Raw genomic sequence first — 20,645 nt, 5'->3', positions numbered from 1 at the left:
TGAACAATAATCAGAGCAAAAACCTACAAAGTCAGATCCTAAGCCTAAAAAGGCTTCCTCTTATTTCTGCAGATTTTGGATCAGGGTTTAGAATACATTAGTGATATAGATCTGCATAAATGTAACCACCGAAAAATAAGTTAAATGCCTTTTTACTAGATTTTTTCTCATGCATTCCAAAAAGGTCTGTATTTCTTGATTCCCGCTTCATACCTAAATTCGTGAAATGAAAGACAGTGTGAGGGAAAGGGAAAGCAAACATCTCCATTTTCAACATAATTTAAAAAATAATTACTGCTCCTTACTTAGGTTTCAAAGCGGACCACAGAACATCAAATAAATGAAAAGCAGGTACTTTTCCCCAAGAATGTTTTTTACTGTACATTTTGTAGCAAAAAAAAGAAAATAAAGGAAAAATATTCTGATCACAGGGATGTCATTTTCTAAAACTCCAAGTAGGAAACGTGACGAATACAAGATCAAGTACACAGCCATGTCACAATATATTTCTGCACCTTTAAAAAAAAATATACATAGAGTTTTTTCATGTGTTATTTTCTCTGTGCCTTGCACCCTTTCTCCACATCTCTTTTACAAAATCGTAGTAACAATGTGCAATTTCAGAATGGTTCCCAGCAGCTGATCATTGGGAGCCAGCAAATAAATAAACAGATGAAAGGACAGTTGCAGTACCCACCAGAATGCTGGAAATCACAGTAAAGTTTTCAAGGACAATGACGTCAGCTGGGTGGGCCATGTGCATTTCCACAACCACAGCAATGCTCCCCAAAAACGAATTTGAGAATCAGTTTACAAGCCCTAAAGAGTTCCTGTTAGTGAGCAAGTACCTCCATGAGGGTGAGAGAAGAGGGGGGCAGGAGGACACTGGGGATGGGGGAAGGGCTATCTGTAACGCAGGGGACACATGGGAGACCCCCTGTTCTGAGACACTCACATTGAACTTGGTTTCCGTAGCTAATCTGGAACATATCCAATCCCCTGAAATACACAAAAACTTACATTTCCTGTGATGCTACTGATCCAGTCGAGCCATGTCATGGCGACTGTACAGACAAAGAGCTTTTGTCACAATAGGGTGAAAGTTTGTGTTTTCTTTGTCAGTTGAACAGAGTGACAGTGTGACTTTTGCCAGAAGCCATTGATATTCATAATGTGGAGAGTTCATGGGAGCTACTTTTGTTTTCCCTTTCTTTATCCTTTACTAGGCAATCTTGATTACTATTTTTCCCATTTTTGATAGCAACACCCCTACAGATATCAATAGGTGCTGCAATCTGCCTTGAGCATTGACAAGCAGAGACTATGAAGAAGATGGAAGAAAGAGGGTGATTTTTTAAAAATTTATTAACCCCTAGATTTAATTTTTCCTAGGACATAAAGGGGTTTTATTGGAGGTGGGTTATACAGTACATCAGAAATTTGACCTTTGTACATATCCTCCTTTTCATCTGGGGGATTTGATGTGACTGAAAACAAAACCAAAAAATGCATTGAAACATACTTTCTGCTGTGGGGAAAAAACAACTCAAAAGCAGCAACAAGGCAAAACAGAACAGAAATCATCAAATCCCAACCAAAAGCCCACTCAACAACAAGTATTCTTTTCCCAGATGTCACAGTTAACACCATGAGATTATGCTGAACAATTTGCTCTGATCTCTCCCTGTGGATGCCCTGCCTGCACTTTTGAGAAAGTCATTTGCAATGACAACCAGATTTATCCTAGCACCAGTCTTATATACACAGAAGTGTATTTCTGTGGTTAAAAGAAAAGAAAGAGGTGCCCTTAAAAAAAAAAAAAAGAAAAAAAACCTGTAAAATTAAATTTGTGCTGTTAAACCCCTTTTCATCCTCATTTAATCCCGTGTGACGGTTCACCAAGAGTCTGAGTAACTTTTGGAAAGCAATGCTAAATACAACTAGTAAATTCCTTGAAATATTCACGCATGGTTTAGTTGGGGCCAGACAAGAATGGTGCCATACGTGCCTATTCACATTTCATGACCTTCTTTCGCTTTTAGTATCCCTGTTACTTATTTGTTTACTTATCTTTTTGGCCAGTACAACTGAAAACGTTTCTTCCCCTCTCTTTCCAAACGCATGGCCCTGCAGCAAACCACGCTTTATAACACATGAGGGGAGAAGAGGAGGGGGGGAGACACTGATATTTACACTGTGCTTTCCATTACCCACTCCGAGCTCCCGAAAGTCCCTTTCGCCCCTGTTAGGTCATTGTCATCATACTGCAAAAGCATGCCATTCACCGAGAGGCTCCTCTTTGTCCAAATGTTTGTTATCTTTTTTGGGTAGGTGCAACACTGAGATGTGGCGAAGTCCCCCATGTCAAAAGAATGGCTACGCTTAGTTTTGCCCTCCAGAGGCAACATGAGGAGGCTGCGAAATTTGGACTCCGGCTGGCCCAGCAGTGGCTCTTTGTCCGAGTGGCGGGCCACTGTGGAAGTTCTGGAGTCTGTCATCTCCTCCTTTTTCTGACATTTCAGTTCCAGGGAGGCAAAAGCTCCCATTAGCCGGTCAATATTGTGTTTTGACCTGGAAGGAGGCCTCCACTTACTGGACAATGTGCCCTGTTCACTTTGGAGGCTATAGTCATCACAGTCGCGGCTATTTGCAGAGCTGGAGGAAGAAGAGATGCTGCTCCGCGCAGACTGACAGTTAAACTCCATAAGTTCATTTCTCACCACCACTTTGGGATTGACTTGGGGCAAGACTCCGTTCTGAACCGGTTGTGCTCCATTTGTCTGTGAGTAGACATTGCTGACATTAGACATCTTCCCCTGGGAATTGTTGCAGACCTTATAGCGGACCATGAGTATTACAATGAACACCAGCAGAGTTGCCACAATGATGCCTCCAATGATCAGAATCATGGTCCCACCCAGGAACTGGCTGTGCATCGACTGGCACTGAGGGTAGTCCTCTTTGGTGAAGAACTGGGCGCATCCCACAATATTGGTGGCAGTAAGGGTCGTGGCGGTGTCATCCCACATTGCCAGGACACAGAGGTCATAGCCTGTTCCAGAAACAAGGTTGTTTACAACAAAGGCTTTGTTTGTAGCTGGAATCATCCTTTAAAGAAAAAGAAAAAAAAAAGAGAAAAAAAATTGGTTACTCTTCACACTAAGGGAAAAGAGAGAAGAAACATAAGAACAGTGTGGTGTTTACTGTGCTGGGTATTGGCAGAGAGGAGCCAGAGCCATAAAATTCAAACACGCATTCAAGATTCCCAGCTCCTGTGGGTCCAACATCTCGGCATTCAGTAATGCTCAAGTTCTGAGGGCCATCTCCCAAATATGCAATAAAGGGAATAAGAAAAAGCAGACAAAACTAGACAAGGGTTTTTTTCTCTGCACTTGAGTCTGCCCTAATCTTAAATATATTCAAATCTGAACAAATAGCTCAGAATAAAAATATGTGCCTACAAAGAGCAGTTCTTTCTGAATGTGCAAATGACCCTCGCACTTGCTGAGTCTGAACCTGGCAGTTGCCATATCGCTTCACAGGTGCCTGGATATTTACTGTGTAACATCAGCAGGCTGCTTACCTTGTGAAGACAAGAGGCTACTTTTAGTTTTCTCATTCGCTGAGAATGCAAGGCAGGCAGCCACTTCTCTCTCCACTCCCCACCTACTTTCCCCATCCTCCTACTCTCCACTGTGGAAAATATCTCCTACAAATGCAGCTATCATCTTTGCCAGAAATTCTTCCCTGCAACCACCTTCCTCTGTGTGAGTGAAAAAGAAATACTTGCATTGGCAGTATGGACTGTGGATGTGTAAGGAGAGGTAGGAAGATGCAGGGATGGAAACTAGAAAGTTTCTTTGAAATAAAAAATTCTACTCAAGTACAAATCCATTTTCAAAAACCAAATAGCTAGGCCGAAGCTGTGCTCCAAGTTTGGTCATTTATGGATATTATTCTTTGCTGCCACAAAACTTAAGCAATCATTTGAACTCATGCAATATTAGAGCATCACTAGCATTCAAAATTAGCAGATGGGAATGAAGTTGGTCTACCCCCGCTTCAAACTGGTGAAAATTGCAGCACATTAGTGGAATACAGTGGAGAACCTTAGATTCTGTGCCTGGTGGGTAGCCAAGACTAAAACCAAAGAGATAGCCCATGCATGTTTCTCTTTACTTCCACGTAACAGGCTTGAGTGAGAGAAAAAAAGCTGAAATTAAACCCAGCCCGTTCTGACTTAGAGCTGCAGATCTTTAGCACCAGCAACAAGGGAGCCCTACAGGCACTTACACCACACAGCAAGCTGGCGTGGCTGTAATTGGGATGGTACGGCCTGGCCAGAGGAAAAAGGCATACTCCTTGTGGGAATGCCAGGCTTTCTTAGCCTCAAATCACAGCTAGCATAAATTGCAGCTTTGCAGAGGCCCTTCTGTGCAGTGGGAGGGAACAGGCCTGCACAGAGAAGCGGCAACGTCAAGGCACTGCAAAGATGAGCTTCTGATCATCTTTGCATTTATGCATTCATGCCACTTACACTACCCTTCAGTCTGGCCACAGGCGAGGATGTGGCTCCTTTTTAAAAAGCAAACAAACACACGGAAAAATTCTGTAAGGAAAAGAAACATCGGTGAAAGGCACCTGGAATATAAATATGACCTGGCAGGTTTACTCAATGTTATATTTGAGATTCTTGGCACATTTATCATCCTAATGGAGATATTCTGCACAGACATAAATGAGCTATTCAGAATGAGCCAAGAGGTCATAAAGCAGTCCTCCTGGGAAACTCCAGATACAGTTGCTAAGATGGTTTCTAATAGCTGAATTGGTTGGTCTCAAGTTATTTCTAATTGTCCTCCTCTCCCTGTGGCTCTGAGAACAATATATCACTGGCCACAGCAGGTGGGGCAATACCTGCACTCTGTTGAATTGTTCAAGGTATTTCATATGCACACACCAAGGGTGATACATGGAATAACAGAATGCTATTGATCTTCAAACGTATGATCTTCAAACTGTTGAACAGTTTCACCAATTGCTTCATATATCCTTCCATATCACCTAGTGATATACTCCACTTTCCCCATGTGCTTAAAAAATTCTGCAGTGCGTAAGTCCTTCAGAAATTATTTTGCTGTGAAACCTCATTACAAGCAAGTAGCACTGTTAGCAGAAAGAACCGTCAGCCCTATAAACTAGGTCTTGGACTCAGGTCATAACTCTGGAAAAACAGAGCTATAGCACCGTCTGTTAGAGTGGTTCCTTTTGCTTTGCACTGATGAAACACACAGAGACCTCTATATTCTCTCCAAACAAACAGCAAACAACTGGGTTTACACCGTATATAGCTTTGCACATATCTTACGCATATAGAAACAGTCTTTCAGCCTAACACAGTATGCCAATTTATATAGAGTGACCGTTGATATCTTCAATCGTTTATAACTTGTTTTCTTCAAATACGATTACACACAAGCTTCCAAGGAAATGTAACTGCCTGGAACATTTCAAGGACTGGCAGGCAGTGATAGTAGCACAAAATGTAAAGCCAGCTCATTTTCAAATGTACAGCAGTGAGGCCACAACCAATCCTAAAGCTTGGCCAGGTTAACTGTATTGAAACTTGCCGTAAAAGCTCATCTTAGCCTTTAAAAGAAACTGAGTCATTTCTAAACTCAATCAGTCCTGGAAGCTACAGCTGTGATAATATTGGGACTAATAATAGCTTTATAACAGATGACAGTTGCAATCCCAATTATGGAAAAAGCAATCAACTCTCCATATACATCTAAAATGAAGAATTTTGGATGTTTCCATAAATAAATTTCAAATGTTCTTGTAAAATATTCAAATTAATGTTATTGTAAAAGAACAGCTGAGCATAGGAATAAGCACCAAGTTCAAGAGTACTAGGAGTTAAGTAAGTAATCTCAGACTCAGTTTTCTAGGTTGCAGGGAAGACGATCTCGTTTTCATGAAGTTGCCAAACTGTAAGAGTATTTTGGCATTCCTCCATGCTTTAGCCCACCCTCCCCAAACATACTGCCAGTCAGCGATGACGGATGACATCTCTTAATGTTCCCCACACCTAAAATCGATGCAGACACATTTTTACTCTGGGATATTGATGACCTTTTGATTGTCCCCAACACGAGTAGCTGCAAGATGACGCTTCAATCTTTGCTTTGCTGCCTAACAGGAGGAGTCTCTTCATGGCTGCTCTGTATGTCTAACACCATCAATCATGGACCACCATGTGCTGCCATTGGGACTCAATAGCTAGGGGCTGCTACAAAACAAAAAGGCCACTGAAACTGTGTCTAGGCAGAGATCCTGCAAGGCTTTGTTCAGTAATCTCTTCGGCGAAACACAGAAAGTTGATTTCAGGTAGCAAGAATCTATAGCTTGGTTCATTGGAGATCAAAACCAGCTTTTGAAAGTTGTTAGCTTTTGAAACTCAGAAGATCCTAGTCCTCGCTTGTTACCCCTCAGCAAACATACTTATTTGCAGCAGTATCTTCAGGCAAGGAGCCTGATATTGTCCAGCTGCTCTTCAGGGCAGTGTGATCTTGCAGAGATGCTTCTTATCGCAGAAGAGGAATAGAGATCTAAATTTGATAACTTTCTTTAAGAAAAAAAAAGAGTAAGAGTTGGCAAACTACAAGAGGAGATCAACCAGCAACACACTTGCTTATTTTTAAAATAATGATAGGTTATAACAGGTTCTAGTGTGTAGAGTTTAAGGACCCTGGGAACAATGAGGACTGGGAAAGAAAGCAAATACTCAAACATATTAACAGTGTAAGTGTAAATATAGTCCTAGCAAGGACAACAAGAAATTGGAAAATCTCTTTATGGAACTTTCACTGTCCAGACATGTAAGACACAGTGATTTCTGTTTTTCTCCTCTGGTTTATTTTCCTTAGGGTAGGAGGCGCAGACAAATCGCCTCCGCATTGGTGACATTTTGTCTCCTGATTCTTAAGCTAGTTTCTGAATCCTATCTGAAGATCAAAATACCCCAAGGAAAATTAGTCATATAAGAACATGGTTCTGACCTCTCTGAAAATCTTGCCTCTAAGGAACGAAATGAGTATAGGGGTCTTACAACTGACCTTCTTAATTTACAAAAAGGGCCTCTTCTCTCACCCTTTGGCACAATAGCATCACTTACTGGAAGAGGGGGAGACCACTGGCCAGGATTGGGGCATGACGTAAGCATCTGAAATAAAACAGCAATAGGCAGATGCTCCTCTGAGAGTTTATGTGTGATGAAGAGCTGTGAAGCTGAGATGAAAGTTTGCAGGGCTTTTGCAAAAAATACATTCCCTTCAATCCACGGAAATTTAGTTCTCATTTTGTAAAAGCACCAAAATGAGACCGTGAGCCCCTTTTTAAAAAAAGGAAGGATCCTTCTTTGAAGTCAACCTTATTTTCTACCACCACCACTAAAAAGTCCTTGTTATGTCCTTGTAGACACAACATACGGAAAGCAAGCAATTTTGTAATTACTCACTTCAGTGTGTGCTGATATTAAGGAAATTAGAAAAGAAATTACTTAGAAATGCAGGAGGAAAAGGTTTGCTGCAGACTTCACTCATAATCCCAGATGCAAGTGAGCACTGAAGCTTGCAGGAAGTGAACTGTGCTGAGAATTTAGTAAACCTGAGTTTTATTCTTTACTTTATCAGTTACACTGATATCAGGCTCTACTTTATCAGTAACTCTCAGTTCCTGAGAAATCATTTTGCTGTACTGTAAATCTCCTCATTTATAAAATGGGGATAATGCCAGCAATCTCCTTTCAAAAGAGGCCTGTAGTGTATGGAAGGAAATTAGTAGATATTATGATTACACTGTAATATACAAATGGGTTCTTTTCTTCTTTGCAGCACTGGGGATTAGCAGGAGTGAACTGCTGGTTAACACTGTGGTTATGCAAAACAGACAAATTAGAGAAAAGACAGATTAGGCTACTTGGCTGGGCAATTCTGTTCCTTTTCTCCATCGCAAAGAGGCATACGATACCATCTACTTTTATCCAGAAACTGCTTTAATCACAGAACTTGCAGGGAGCTGTCAAGGCAATTCCTTTGGGAAGGCACTTGCAAGTCCCAAGACTCAGTTTCTCTACCGACCTGCGAGACTACGTTGCCTTTCTCATGGTCCATTTTTTTTGTATTTTCCAGGGCTATATACTAATGTATTGCAGTATGATTTCTCCTTTTGAAATGAATGCTAGGAGTTTGAAATGGAAAGTCGTGCTAATTTATTAAATGATTGTATCTACTAAAAAAATGATTGTATCTATACTAAAAAAGCCTAATTGCTTGTGTGTGAATATTCCATGCCTAAACTGCCCAACTCAAACTCTTCCTGTAAGATTCTATGTCTACATGCCATGTCCCAGGGCAGATACCTTACAAAAAATGGTCCATGTCTCTGCTGGTAAGTTCTCTTTTCTTCCAGAGTGACTTCAGAAAGCTGTATATCAAAAATAGCCCTTGGAATATTAACTCCTGAACCATGCTGGAAAAAAAAAGCATGCAAGGAACTGCACCAAGACATTAGCAGCATAGATGATGGGGTTCTAATGCATGGGAATGTTTCTAGGCCCTCATTAATTTACCAGCACAGCTGTAGCCTATAGACTAATTATGAAGCAACTGCTAAGCATTAGTGCTAAACACTGTCATGGTGCACTACAGTTTGTAATGAAGAGGGGAAAAGGAAGGGGAAGATGGGTGCCAGGGTGAAATAGCTAGTGTTCTGTAAAATCATATTGCAGTTATTTACCACATTAACTTTCCTGCTTACTAATGTCTTGGTGTGAAAATATCAATCTCACTGTACATTCCTAGTCTTACACTTCCTCTTACACAAAGGCGAATTCACGTAAGTGCAAAATATTGCCCTGATTGCTCTCAGAACTAGAAATCAATCCAGAAAATATTAACACTGGAATTTGACCATTTTTCATTTTTTAGTGGAAATCTCAAGCGAAAAATGTTCATTTATTTCATCAATAAGTTTGTCCCCTATTTTAAAATCTCTGGGTTTTTTTCTTTGTTCCAGTTTCACAGGTAAATCTGAAAAAAATAATGATTCCAGATAATCTTCCTTAAAAGTGTTGTAGAAGGCTCTGTTAGGGTCCTACTTTTCAGGCGGAGCGCCCACCTTCAGTCCCAGTGGGATTAAAGTAGGATGGCAGAGAAAGGGGAGAGGGAAAGTATCAATGGTGAGATACTGGAGAAAGACTGGCTAAAGAGCATGTAACAAGAGATGGTAGTCAGAGAATGGAGTTTATTGCCTGAAGAAAGACCGCATAAAGTATCCTTTAAAGCCTGGTGGATGTAGCTGAATGGCACACAGATCTTGCTTCTTACCAGACAGAGATAGTAATGAGGTGTTATTTCATTGAGGACAGGTAAGGAAAGAAGAAGGAAGAGAAGGTTGAAGTGAGAGAGAATGCAAGAAGAAAAGTGCCACCAGTGAACATTGGTGGCTCCGGCAGTGTCAGACCAGCAGAAAATGAGAGAAGGACAAACAGGTTCAAAGCAGCCATTGGCAGGGCACTATCAGGCTACCACCAAAATGATGGAAGAAGTCCAGGTAGCCACCAAATGGGGACCAAGATCACAAAACCAGCTCAATAGATGGTCGAGTGCAATCAAACACAGGTGAAGATCTTTCAGCAAAACCAAGACAATTAGAAAAATAGTGAAGTGAATCAAGGCAGCGGAAAGAGTTCAGATGGTGGACAGATATTAAGAAGGCTGGAGAAAAGGGCAAAAAAAGATCAGAGGAAGACTAGAAGGATCTAAATTGCAGTGAAAATGTCACACGTAACGTATTGCCTGGGAGCAAGAGCACATAATTGACAAATTCGGACTGCACAGTTGGCATTCTTCTCTGCTGTCAACTTTTGTAATTTCCTTGAAAGTTTTATGGTGTACATTGCTGTCATTTTTTGCTGTGTTTTTATCCTGGAAAGCCCCAGTTTCTGCAGTCATGGAATGAAAGTAGAATCTAAAATGTTATTAAAAGTTAAGTAAGCTAACAATGGAGATTAATTTCTGACCCTTCAATTTACAAAAAAGCTTCTGAATATATATCTTCGGATCATCCCAAAGCCGCAAGAATCAAAATACAAAGTACCAAGTATACTACTATGTGAGATCTCACAGTCTTTTGGCGCCTGATTCAAGATTTTTTAATCTAAGAATGTGAGAAAGACAGAGACCTACTGTGACCTGCATCTAGAAAAAAATGACAGTTATATTTCTGGTGTCCTGGGGGAAAAAAAAAAAAAGTTGTTAGTATTAGCAACAGGGTGTAATTCCTCTGTCAGTCATGTCAACATAACGAAATGTCAGATAATACCAGGAGGTAGCCAGACTTGTTCAGTAAACACTAACTCAACCCAGCATGAATAATTTCCTGTATTTTTTATTTTATTAGTTTGTGGGGGTTTTATGACATACAATCATAATTTTGCCTTCAGATGAAACATTTATTATTAAACAGAAATCCCTTCCTGCTTTTCTGAATCTTGTCTCCTCATCACTCATGCATCCAGCTGCCCTTCAGAGAATCTGTCTTGTCAAATGCAACACATAGTACATATCATTTCATTATTATTTCCTAATTTGCTTATGCTCTTTTGTGCTCATTTGGAAAAGTGAGGTGGGGAAGAGAAGACAGAGCCAAAAGCAATTGATATGTCTGTCACAAGGCGGTGAACCAGGGAGATACTGATAATGAATATATCCCCTGTGCTACAGGGGAAAGCAAAAAAAAAAACCCAAAACCAAACAAACATGAACCACTAGCTCAGAGAATATAAATTTCTGGTGATATCTCATAGGCTGCTGAACAGTGTCCCCTGGGGATGCACTGAAGTCATTCGGCAGGTGACAGAACAAAGCGTAGGCTTCTAGGGGACATTACTGCACAAGGCTGAGAAAGGGGGAACCGTGGGACAAGGTATTCTGCTCCCCTCCACCAGCCATTGCTCTAAGAGGGAACGCTCCTCTCTATAGTATTCCCAATCAGATTCTTGCAAACAACAGGGGGCCATAAGCAGGCAGAACTGGTGAGACACTTCTGGATGAATGAAGACCTCCAAAACCAGCCCATAATGCCCTACATCAATGGAGGTGCTCGGTTTGGCTGTCCAGGTGCAAGCTACTGCACGGGGACAGCCTTGTTTTGGTTAATTTTGGTATGACAACACAAAATTAGACTTTCAAGCTCCCTGATCTATGCTATCATTTCTTTCATGTGGGCACAACGGCAGCACACATTTAGTGCCCTGATCATTAAATTTTTTCTTTAAAGGGAATGCAGATATACCTTAGGAACATTTGACAGCACAAAGGATAAATCCAGTCACACCCAAGCTATTCAGCTACTCACAGAACGCCTCTCACCTTAATATATCCAAGATACTAACTGCCTCAGAAAAAAAATCCTCACACTAACTCAAATCCAACTAAAACACATTTAAACTCATTAGCAGAGTAATTGAAAGATCACACAATATTTCTGTTAGTAAATGTGAAGCTGAAGTGTTTATGGAAACAATGCATAACCATACTAACAAATTCACTCTGTATCGTGTTAATGTAGAGTTAGAAAGTATCATAATTCACAGCAATGTTTCAAAAAGCCAGGCAGGAAATTTGAGATTAATCAAAAAATATCTAAAAACAGTAAGTTACTCTACTGATAGTCACAACAACACGTTACAACTACCCCATTTCTAAAAATGGGAAGAGACCAAAGAGTTATCCATGAAAGGTGTGTTATCATCAAGCAGAGTGTGGGACCTGGGACACTCTTTCCTAGGTTTTTATAGACAAACGGTCCATCCACTTGGCTGAAGTGTTGTGCTTATTCTCTCAGACTTAAGTAATTTTGAACTCTTTTCTGCAGAGTTGGTCAGTTACACCAGAAAAGGTCATCCTACCATACCAACAGAGGTGGCCTACCATACCAACCAGAAGAGAAGCAACATTAGAAGTAATGAGCGCATTTAGGAGCTCAGAGGAACTTAGTTTGCAAAAGGGATTCTAAACACAGCTGTGAGGTTCCGCTATAAGCTGTCCTTTCTTGAGAGTCACAAGTGGGGCTTTCCACTTATTTCCAGGCAGTGAATTCTGTGCAAATTATAATGATAGGATCAAAGAGAGCTGACTGCGATCCTATAGTGGTTGACAGCTTCCCATCCCCTTTTTCCGTGAGAGCTCATGTCAGCTGAGGTGAAGAGGAGGATCATCAGTGACTTACTAGCAATTTCATTCATGCTCACTACGCAGAGCACTTATGCTAGGTTGCAGCTCGTATGTCCTGCAGGAGCTCTGTGTCCTGTCACACAGGCTAGTTTCATCTCTGGAAGGTTGTGTTGGAACGACAGAAACTCCAGGCACTGCTTGAAGTTATGTTTGCCTGTGTTTTGTAATTGACTGGTCAAAGCAAACTGCAGCGTGCTGTTTCAGGCTCTTCTGTCACAAAATCTTTGTGCACTGGTGGGAGAACTGTGGTGCCAGCTAATAGCTGACAGGACTATTCTAAGTATTCCAACCAAAAGAAAGAGTCTTATCAAGTGAATCAGAGGTCTCACTACCCATAGAAATGCTGACGTATCCATTTGTATAAAAAAGTGTTTCAACATCAGTTTAAGACATAATTTATGCGTTATTAAAAAGTTTAATCATACATCATGTGAGTGTTCCCCCACCTCAGTGACTGAACTTGTGGGTAATCTCAAGAGATTGGGGATGGTTATCTACCAGAATTTCGAGAATCTCTCTCATTGTGAAGTTGAAAAAATGAGTTTAATTCCCAGTGGAGATGAGGAGAGAACTACATTTACCAATTCTCCAAAAATGAGCTAAAGAAATACCAATTTACCGAAGATACAGCCAGAGTATACCTATATTCAGAGAGGAACGTAGCCACAAGTTAGAAACATGAAAAGGTGTTTATATGAGACATTTTTAGCATCACAGGCAGGTTGAAAAGCAAACAGGAAAACTAAGATTGAGGACCCATCCCTCTAGCCTCTCAGCAAACATGGGAAATATCTTTTACTATCAAAAATGGATACAGTAGAATAGCTTGCTTCTTGTGAATTAAGAAAATGTACTGGAAAACAATGTGAGAAAGTTTGAATAACAAACGTCTAGTATCAACCATCAAGCTTTTAGTTTCTGAGTTAGAAGTGCGAGAAAATCTTTTGCAACAAAAATCTCGGTGAAACATGCATAACAATGCACAAGGTAAAGCGAACCAGGATGATTCACGGTGACTTTTGCAATAACATTGAGAAAAAAAAATGTTTTTTTCAATTGCAGAATGAGAACACGGGGTGCAAAAATCACTAATGGTCAAAAGCATTGTCTCCTAGGGGGAAAAAAAAAGGCAGGGAAAATCAAAAAAGCAGCATAGATATGTAATAAAGGCATTTCCTAAAGCAGTGGTTTGACATTTTACCACTTTCTGGGTATTGCATATAAAGCAAAGGAAAAGGAAGGCTAGGACTAGATAGCTGGAAAGACAGGGAGATGTTGAATTTCAGAATGCTCTACAGAAGGCCAGAACAGTTACATCCTTTCAGTTTGTGATACCAAAATTAGATAAAAGCATTTCTCAGCAACCAGAGACATCCTGCTTCTTTCAAAGCTGAGCCTGGACCGAAACCATACTGTGTGAAGAGTGACAAATACATTATTGAAAGGGAAAGTAAAATCCATCCAGTAAGAAAACAAGTTTTAATTTATAATGACCTCAGGAGGAAGAAATGAGAAATCAAGGATAGATTCCATTGGAAGCATGATATTACCACCTAGAAATACATTTCTCTGCTAAAGGATCTTAGGCAAGTGTCACAGATTTCTAGTATACAACCAAAGTGCACTAAAAAGTAGTCTGCTAGTTCCTTCCATGTCATAAATGAGACTCAGAAAACTGATGGAAGCTGTCATGAGACATCTGTTAGGCTAATGGCATAACCCAAAAACTGAACTTAAGCAGTTCAGAATCCCAGGGTGTGCATTGCAATAGTGAACCCTTTGCAAAGAGGAAAAGCATGAGCAGTGTTTGTTGGATTTTCTTCTTCCAGGCACTAGACATATACTTTGCAAATACATGTTTGGCCCTCCTCATGTTACTTCTCACTCACAGAAAGTACACAGAAGGTTTGGAAGTACTTGCAATTGAATTAAATCCTACTTTTAAGCAAGGTTACCTATTAAATGAGTTTACAAATAGAAGACAGCTCAAATTTGGTGTCACCCTTTTATTTCAGAGAACCACAGCTGATCTGTTTTGTAACATTAAGAGATTAGAATTTCTTCTCATGTTTCAACTTCTCCAGTTGATTAAAGTTTTACCTGGCTCCTGAGACTTACCCACTTCTAGCTTAAGTTACGCAGTTTTGCTGAATATGATTTTAGGACCAAATAGGCAATGAGCAGCTGATCAGCAAGTTAATAAGCTTTCACATGAAAACCAACTACAGCAAATGCTAGGTATGCCATCAGTCTGTTGATATAGCTACATCCAGCTCTGCTAAGTTTATTACTTCTTTACCATGATTAAGTATTAGTCATCATACCTGAAGGTTTTTGCAGTCATGGATATTTCCTTGTCCACCAGTAGAACAAAAGCTTCTACATGTTATAGGCATCCATATGAGGTCATTACAGATAAGAGAAAACAGGTTGTGAATAATTTCATTGAAAAATTCTATAAATACTGTGGCATCGTCTGTGTAAGAGCACCCTATACTGTTGAAAGTGAAATGAAAGAATAGATTTTTTCATTATCTTTGCTTGAAAAACTTTCAAAGCAGTGAGTAATGAAGGAAGAGACTGGCAGATTGCTCTGCTCTGCAGCTTCAAGCATAAAGCCTGCAAAACTCTCTCTTCTTCACTCTGTAAAATCTTCTCTGAGCTTTCCTGCTGTAACTCCAGATAGCACAAGTAAGTAGGACATGCAAAAATGACCCTGAGAGCTAAAAAAGGAGAGCATGGAATAAAATGCAAATTAAATACACAAAGATACCAAACCTACAATTTTTGCCTGCTTGGAGAATACAGAATCATTTGTCACCTCTGCTATCAGAGAAGGCAATGCTGTCCTCATCCTGTCAAAATGAGCAGTAGTAGAAATTTGCCAAATGTTTGTTAATATTTAGGAGCGAAAAAGATGGGCTGAACATTGATTCATAATATCAAGCAGCATCAAAACCTCAGTGTGACCCCTCCAAAAAGACTAAGGAGTAAAAAGCCAGACTCAATCTTTCCTAGAAAGGAGGGTAAAATGAATACTCTAAAGAAATCATTACATATAAGATTCCAGGCTTCTTGGAGAGTGCAGACAGCACTGCATTCTAGAGTATGTTAGTTCTATGACTCTGTTTTCCCATACATATATTTATCATGAGTATTATCAATAAAGGCACTCGACTCAACATTTCTAATAGCCAATGTAATCCTTCAAAGGAAACTTAAGCATGTCCCTCCTTAACCACTACATGGGCTGTGAGAGTTCCTTACGTCTGCAGTTGAAAAAGAACAAAATCTGTTGCCCTCAGTAAAGCATTTTCCCTTCTGCAGCTCAGAGTGTATGGTCAAGAGAATAAAGTAGATAAGAACTTTACTCCCTTACAAAGTCCTGCAAAGCTGTGGTCCACTAGCAGAACTGCTGATTTCGGCTTCTGTGCAGTGGGCTGGGTTGGGAGGAGTCCTAAACTCGCCTCTGCACCACTTGATACACAGCTGCTGGGCTCAGAGCTCCCTTCTCTAAATGATGATTGTGTCCCCTTTCTAGGTCGCACCGAGGCAGTGCTGTCCACGTGTCGTATGGAATTTGGGTAGGCACTACCATCAGTCTGTGGCAGGACTTCAGCAAGGCACAGTGTTGATCTTTTTGCTTGAGACGAGAACAAGAGCTACACTCAAGCATCCTGGCTGACAAGATGGCCTTTTCTACTTTCTTGCTGGGGAAGTCAGCCAGCTTTGGAGAGAAGGGACTTACATATTTTTTTAAAGTTTAATTTCCTGCCTTATTTCTATGCCTCACCAGACAGAAGGAGGGAGAATCACTAGCAGAAGAAATGAAGCTGCAAACCTGCTGAACAGCAACTCTGACTAAACAAGAGGGGAGGATGTGGCCTGTACCCAGGTGTCTGTAAGAGGGTTGCCCACATTTCCTCCAAAAGATGTAGGAAAAGAAGCAAAATGGGAATGGTCTAACAAGAGCTGTCTTTTGTTGTTAAAGTCTGCTTGGCAGATGGCTTTGTTCCCACAGTCCCTGGAGACATCTCAAGCGGAACACACCCCTGTTTCATTCCTTATGCCTTTCCCATCAGATTGGAAAGGTAAGAAAAATCCTGTGTCCAAGCACCTCAAGGGCTTCTCATCCACTTTAAGATTCAGGATTTCTTTCAGAAGAGACATTTAGGGTGTAGTCCTTTCCTGGCCATGTGCACACTGTCTTTGCAGGTGTATATTTGTACTATCCCCCCACATTCAGTGCAAATCTCTTCCCTAGATCTGACTTGGGAGATATTGGCCTTATTGTGATGGTGACACAAATCATTATTTGGTGATTGAAAAGTGGGATGAAGTGGAGATAGCTCTGGCACTGCAGAAAACTTCTGTGAGTTTTACGTAACTTGAAGAAGTTACTATCTAATGTGTCTTGTAGGCAGATTAAAATAAACTTCTGTCAGCGAACAGAAACTACAAACGGATCCAAATGATTCCCCACAATACATGTGTTTCTCTCTTCCACATTAGCCTGTCTATAAGCCAGAAGCCAAAGACAGTCTTGTCCTAAATTCATGTGGCCATGCACCTCATGAAGGTATAACTGACTTGCGGTAATTACATTTCAATGAAATATTGAAGAATGCTTAATTGGTTTTACCACCTCAGCAGTAGAAAAGAATTTATTCTGTCATGACTAAATTGTAAAACTATGTTTTGGAAAATTAGTTGCTTTTTAATGACCATGCTGGCAACTTTTTGCAGTGCCATAGAAAAGGTGAATGGATGGAAATGTTTTTGTAACCATGAGGGCAGTTTCTCGCTCCATAGTGTAAGTACAAGGTGGCCTGCCACGGGTTTCAGCTAGGTCTTGTTTCCTTATGTGCACTGGGTTTGTCTGCAGATACTGGCCTCTCTATTTTCTGAAGTGTCCCAGAATATTCATAGACATATTTCTAAATCCACTGCTCCATGGATTCTTAATTTTTTTTTTTACTGTGCTCTGGAAAGAATCACTCCATCCTCCCACCAGCACGAAGACAAATGTGATAGCTGCTCCTGAACATATGGTACAGCCTAAAAAAAGGGCTATCTTGTAGGAGTTTATCTGTATGGATCACTTATCACACATTCCCCAACGGAGGACTTAGGAGATAGCATCTCTTTTTTGTTCTCAAACTGCTCATGTTCAGCATTTTTCTGTCTACTGCTTTCCAACATGCTTATGATTCCTCGAAAGAGAAAAGCCCACTCTCGTTACAACTGGCCTTTTATGTATTGCTCAGCAAACTTGGATCTGCTCTACTGCCAGGGACTAGTTGCATAAATATGCAAAACTTATCCTCCTTTGCGGGTTAATCATCGTAGATTGGTCTAGATTTATTCCCTATAAGAATGAAATTCAGATTCTGCAGTATTTGGTGACATTATGGCCCAATTTTTTGTCTCTGAAGAGAGCAACCTGTAATCATGTGAAAAGACAGATTTTCAAAGTTACAAATTTCTATGCTGCCCTCCGTTTGAGAAGGAAGATGTTAGCATGATATTTTATCCCAAACCAATTTTCTCAGATTACAATGTTTGTCTCCCTCAAGAACCTACAAACATTTTCAGAGACTCTCATGCGATGAAAGCAAAGGGTCATTATTTCACGGGAATTCACTACAGTTTTAGGCAAATACTTCGAGGATTTCAGAATGCTTTAACCGATATCCAAAAGTATCTAACTAGAATAGTCTCTGAAGGAAATCCTTTATAAAATTCAAGAGACAGGTACCCTGAGTTGAAATAACACGTGGCTCTATTATTGGCTATAAGACAATCCTGTACAGGTGGAGTAGGCTCCTCCGATATTTCTGTGCATTGGCTAAAACAGATTTAAGGCTTGGTAGAGCAACAGCTACCACAGTTGCCCCCACAAAATTTTACTAAGGCATGACAAAAGCAGACCTAGCTAGGAAACCTGACTGAAACACAAACCCCTTACCTAAGCAGAAATTGCGAGTTTGATGATGGCTGGTGTCAGGAGTGCACACTTTTAAGGATGACAGGAAGAAAAATTTACCATGGGTGCAGGATGACTCAGATAAAGGTGAATTGGGAGTATATGGGAGAGTGTGGGCATAAGAGATGATGCACAAAAAATGCAAATGCATCAGCTGTTTTCATCTTGGTTTAAATCAGAGTAGAGTCATGGGGATGTGCACAGCGGTCCTAGGGAGCCTTTTGGTACTGAGACTGTTCACCCAGCCACCAGCACACTGTGCCTTAACTCTTCCTTCAGTCAGTATCAGCAGAAGCGTTTCAAGGCTCTGCTTGTGCTCACTAAACCCGGCCAAACCTGCGCCACCGGACTGAGTTTGTTATTATTTCTTAAGAGAAACCTGATACTGCAGTCTCTCAACTGCAGCCCTACTGGCATTGCGGTACTTGAGACCTTGACACGGGCATATCCATAACACCAGCAGAAGCAGCAAAGAGGAAGACACTGATGAACGACTCTGGGGACCACAAACAATCCCAGACAACAATACACCCAAAAAGACAGATCTAGAACAAACCTCTTCTACAATGACTAATGGCACAGAAGGCAGGCTGAAAGGCAGGGAGATCTGTCTGCAGTGCTCAAAAGAGCCTTGGAAACAACTGTCCAAGGGATTGGCCAGTAAAGAGCATCCCTACAGTCAAGTAAGAAAGAAGTACACGTTTTCATGTTTTTCACTCTCAGTTGCAGCCCAGTGCAAAGTATCATAATACACTCTTCTCAGTTTATTCACAAGTACAAATGTTTCTTGCATGCTGGATCTTGCCGAGATAAAATCCACTGAAAAGATTCCAGGGGAAAGGATAGGAGACACTTAATGGACCATAGCTTAATAGCTTACCCAGGGACTAAATAATGAAAGAGAGAGTCTTTGATCCTGTCATGTGCTCTCTGCACCTGTGGACATTGCTTAACGCCTGATAGGATATTTCCTACCAGAGTTCTAGACCAGGAGTCTGAAATGATCAGTACTTTTTTCCATCAGCCTTACTTTCAGGACTGTAAGGGGAGGGCTGGTACTTAGAGACAAACACTGTCTGAAAGCTTGACAGCATTCTACCATGTCAGTTAAAAAGGCTCTTCTTAGTTCTCAAGGAAGGTGAAGCCATGTAGTACCTATTTTTGATACAGCCTAAGAAGATCCACTCAGCATATGACTGCTGTGACATAACTGCCAGTTAAAGTAATAAATAGTCACACTCACAAAAGTTAAGGTAATTGAAATTGTAATGCATACAACTGTAGCATTAGTGTACACGGAGATGTTTGGTTTTATTGAACCTGCTGACTTTACCAGGAGGCTTTGGTTGACAGTTTGACTGCTTTTACGTTCTTGCCTTTGTAGGTGGCTGCTTCCCAAATGTTAAAAGCAGTACAGGTACTCACGATCATCTAGTCTGACCTTCTGGACAGCAGAGTCCAGCACAGGCTGAGGAGTTTATCCAGGGATTCTTCCGCTGAGCCCCAGCACAGCGGTCTACTGGACATACGGTCTTAAGGATTTCGCAGGGGATTAGGAGTTGATGACTCTACCTCCTCCTACTGGTTCAGACCACAAGGTTAAAATGCCACAGCTCATTTCCGATTTGAATATATGTCTTCACTTCAGACTGAGAAATATAAAGAGTGGTTTACACATCTGCATATAAAGCCAAACCAATAAGCAAGTAACAGACTTTGAGGCAGGATGGAGACAAAGTCAGCCTATTTAAAGCTGTGGTGAATTATTAAAGTTGTGAATTTTGCTTTGGGAAGAGTCAGAAGATCGTATGAGTTTCTATACTTGGAGGAGTGCAGGGGTTGAGGAGATATGGAATATAAAGAATAATGTAATGGGTGATGGATAGTCTGTTATCGGCTAAGATGACTGGCTAAATAGTCAATGGCTCCTCATAAAATGGTTGAGAGGCTTGAGAAAGCCCGGGTGGCCACAGGCAATCTTCCCAAGGCCATGATAAACATGGAGACAAGTATCCAGAGTTTATTTATAGGAAAAGACCTAGGACAGCTGGTTGAAATTAAAGGGTATGCAAAGACACCATGGAAAAAGGAAGACTATAACATTTCATGTGCAAAAGGAAAAAGGAGGTAGTCCCAGGTATTTAAAGCCAGTTCTGGAGTGTCCAGAGATAGGTCATTTGTTTTGTATCCAGCCACTTCCACTTGAAACATGCCTGTGTCTGTGAGGTACTTCTGTGTGTTATTATCACTATTAAAAGAGACCTAGAAAAAACCCCCAAACATTTAGAAGCTTTTTCTGAAGGCCACAGGACCACATGAACACAGAAGAACATAAACCCAGTGTCTTTTCAGCTTAGCAT

At 40.8% G+C, this 20,645-nt stretch overlaps 1 protein-coding gene across 1 annotated transcript in view; it reads right to left on the bottom strand.

The window, feature by feature from the left end:
- Nucleotides 1–2,189: 2,189 nt before the first annotated feature.
- Nucleotides 2,190–20,645, bottom strand: part of LRFN2 (leucine rich repeat and fibronectin type III domain containing 2) — a 39,116-nt gene continuing 20,660 nt past the window's right edge. The window contains exon 2 of the mRNA XM_054196138.1: nt 2,190–3,108. Within this exon, the coding sequence (XP_054052113.1) occupies nt 2,190–3,108 (919 nt within the window). The remainder of the gene's footprint in view (nt 3,109–20,645) is intronic.

This window comes from Rissa tridactyla, chromosome 3, assembly GCF_028500815.1.
Source record: "Rissa tridactyla isolate bRisTri1 chromosome 3, bRisTri1.patW.cur.20221130, whole genome shotgun sequence".
NCBI classification, from domain to species: Eukaryota; Metazoa; Chordata; class Aves; order Charadriiformes; family Laridae; genus Rissa; species Rissa tridactyla.
The sequence above is the reverse complement of the archived record's forward strand: the minus strand, read 5'-3'. Positions and strand labels throughout refer to the sequence as shown.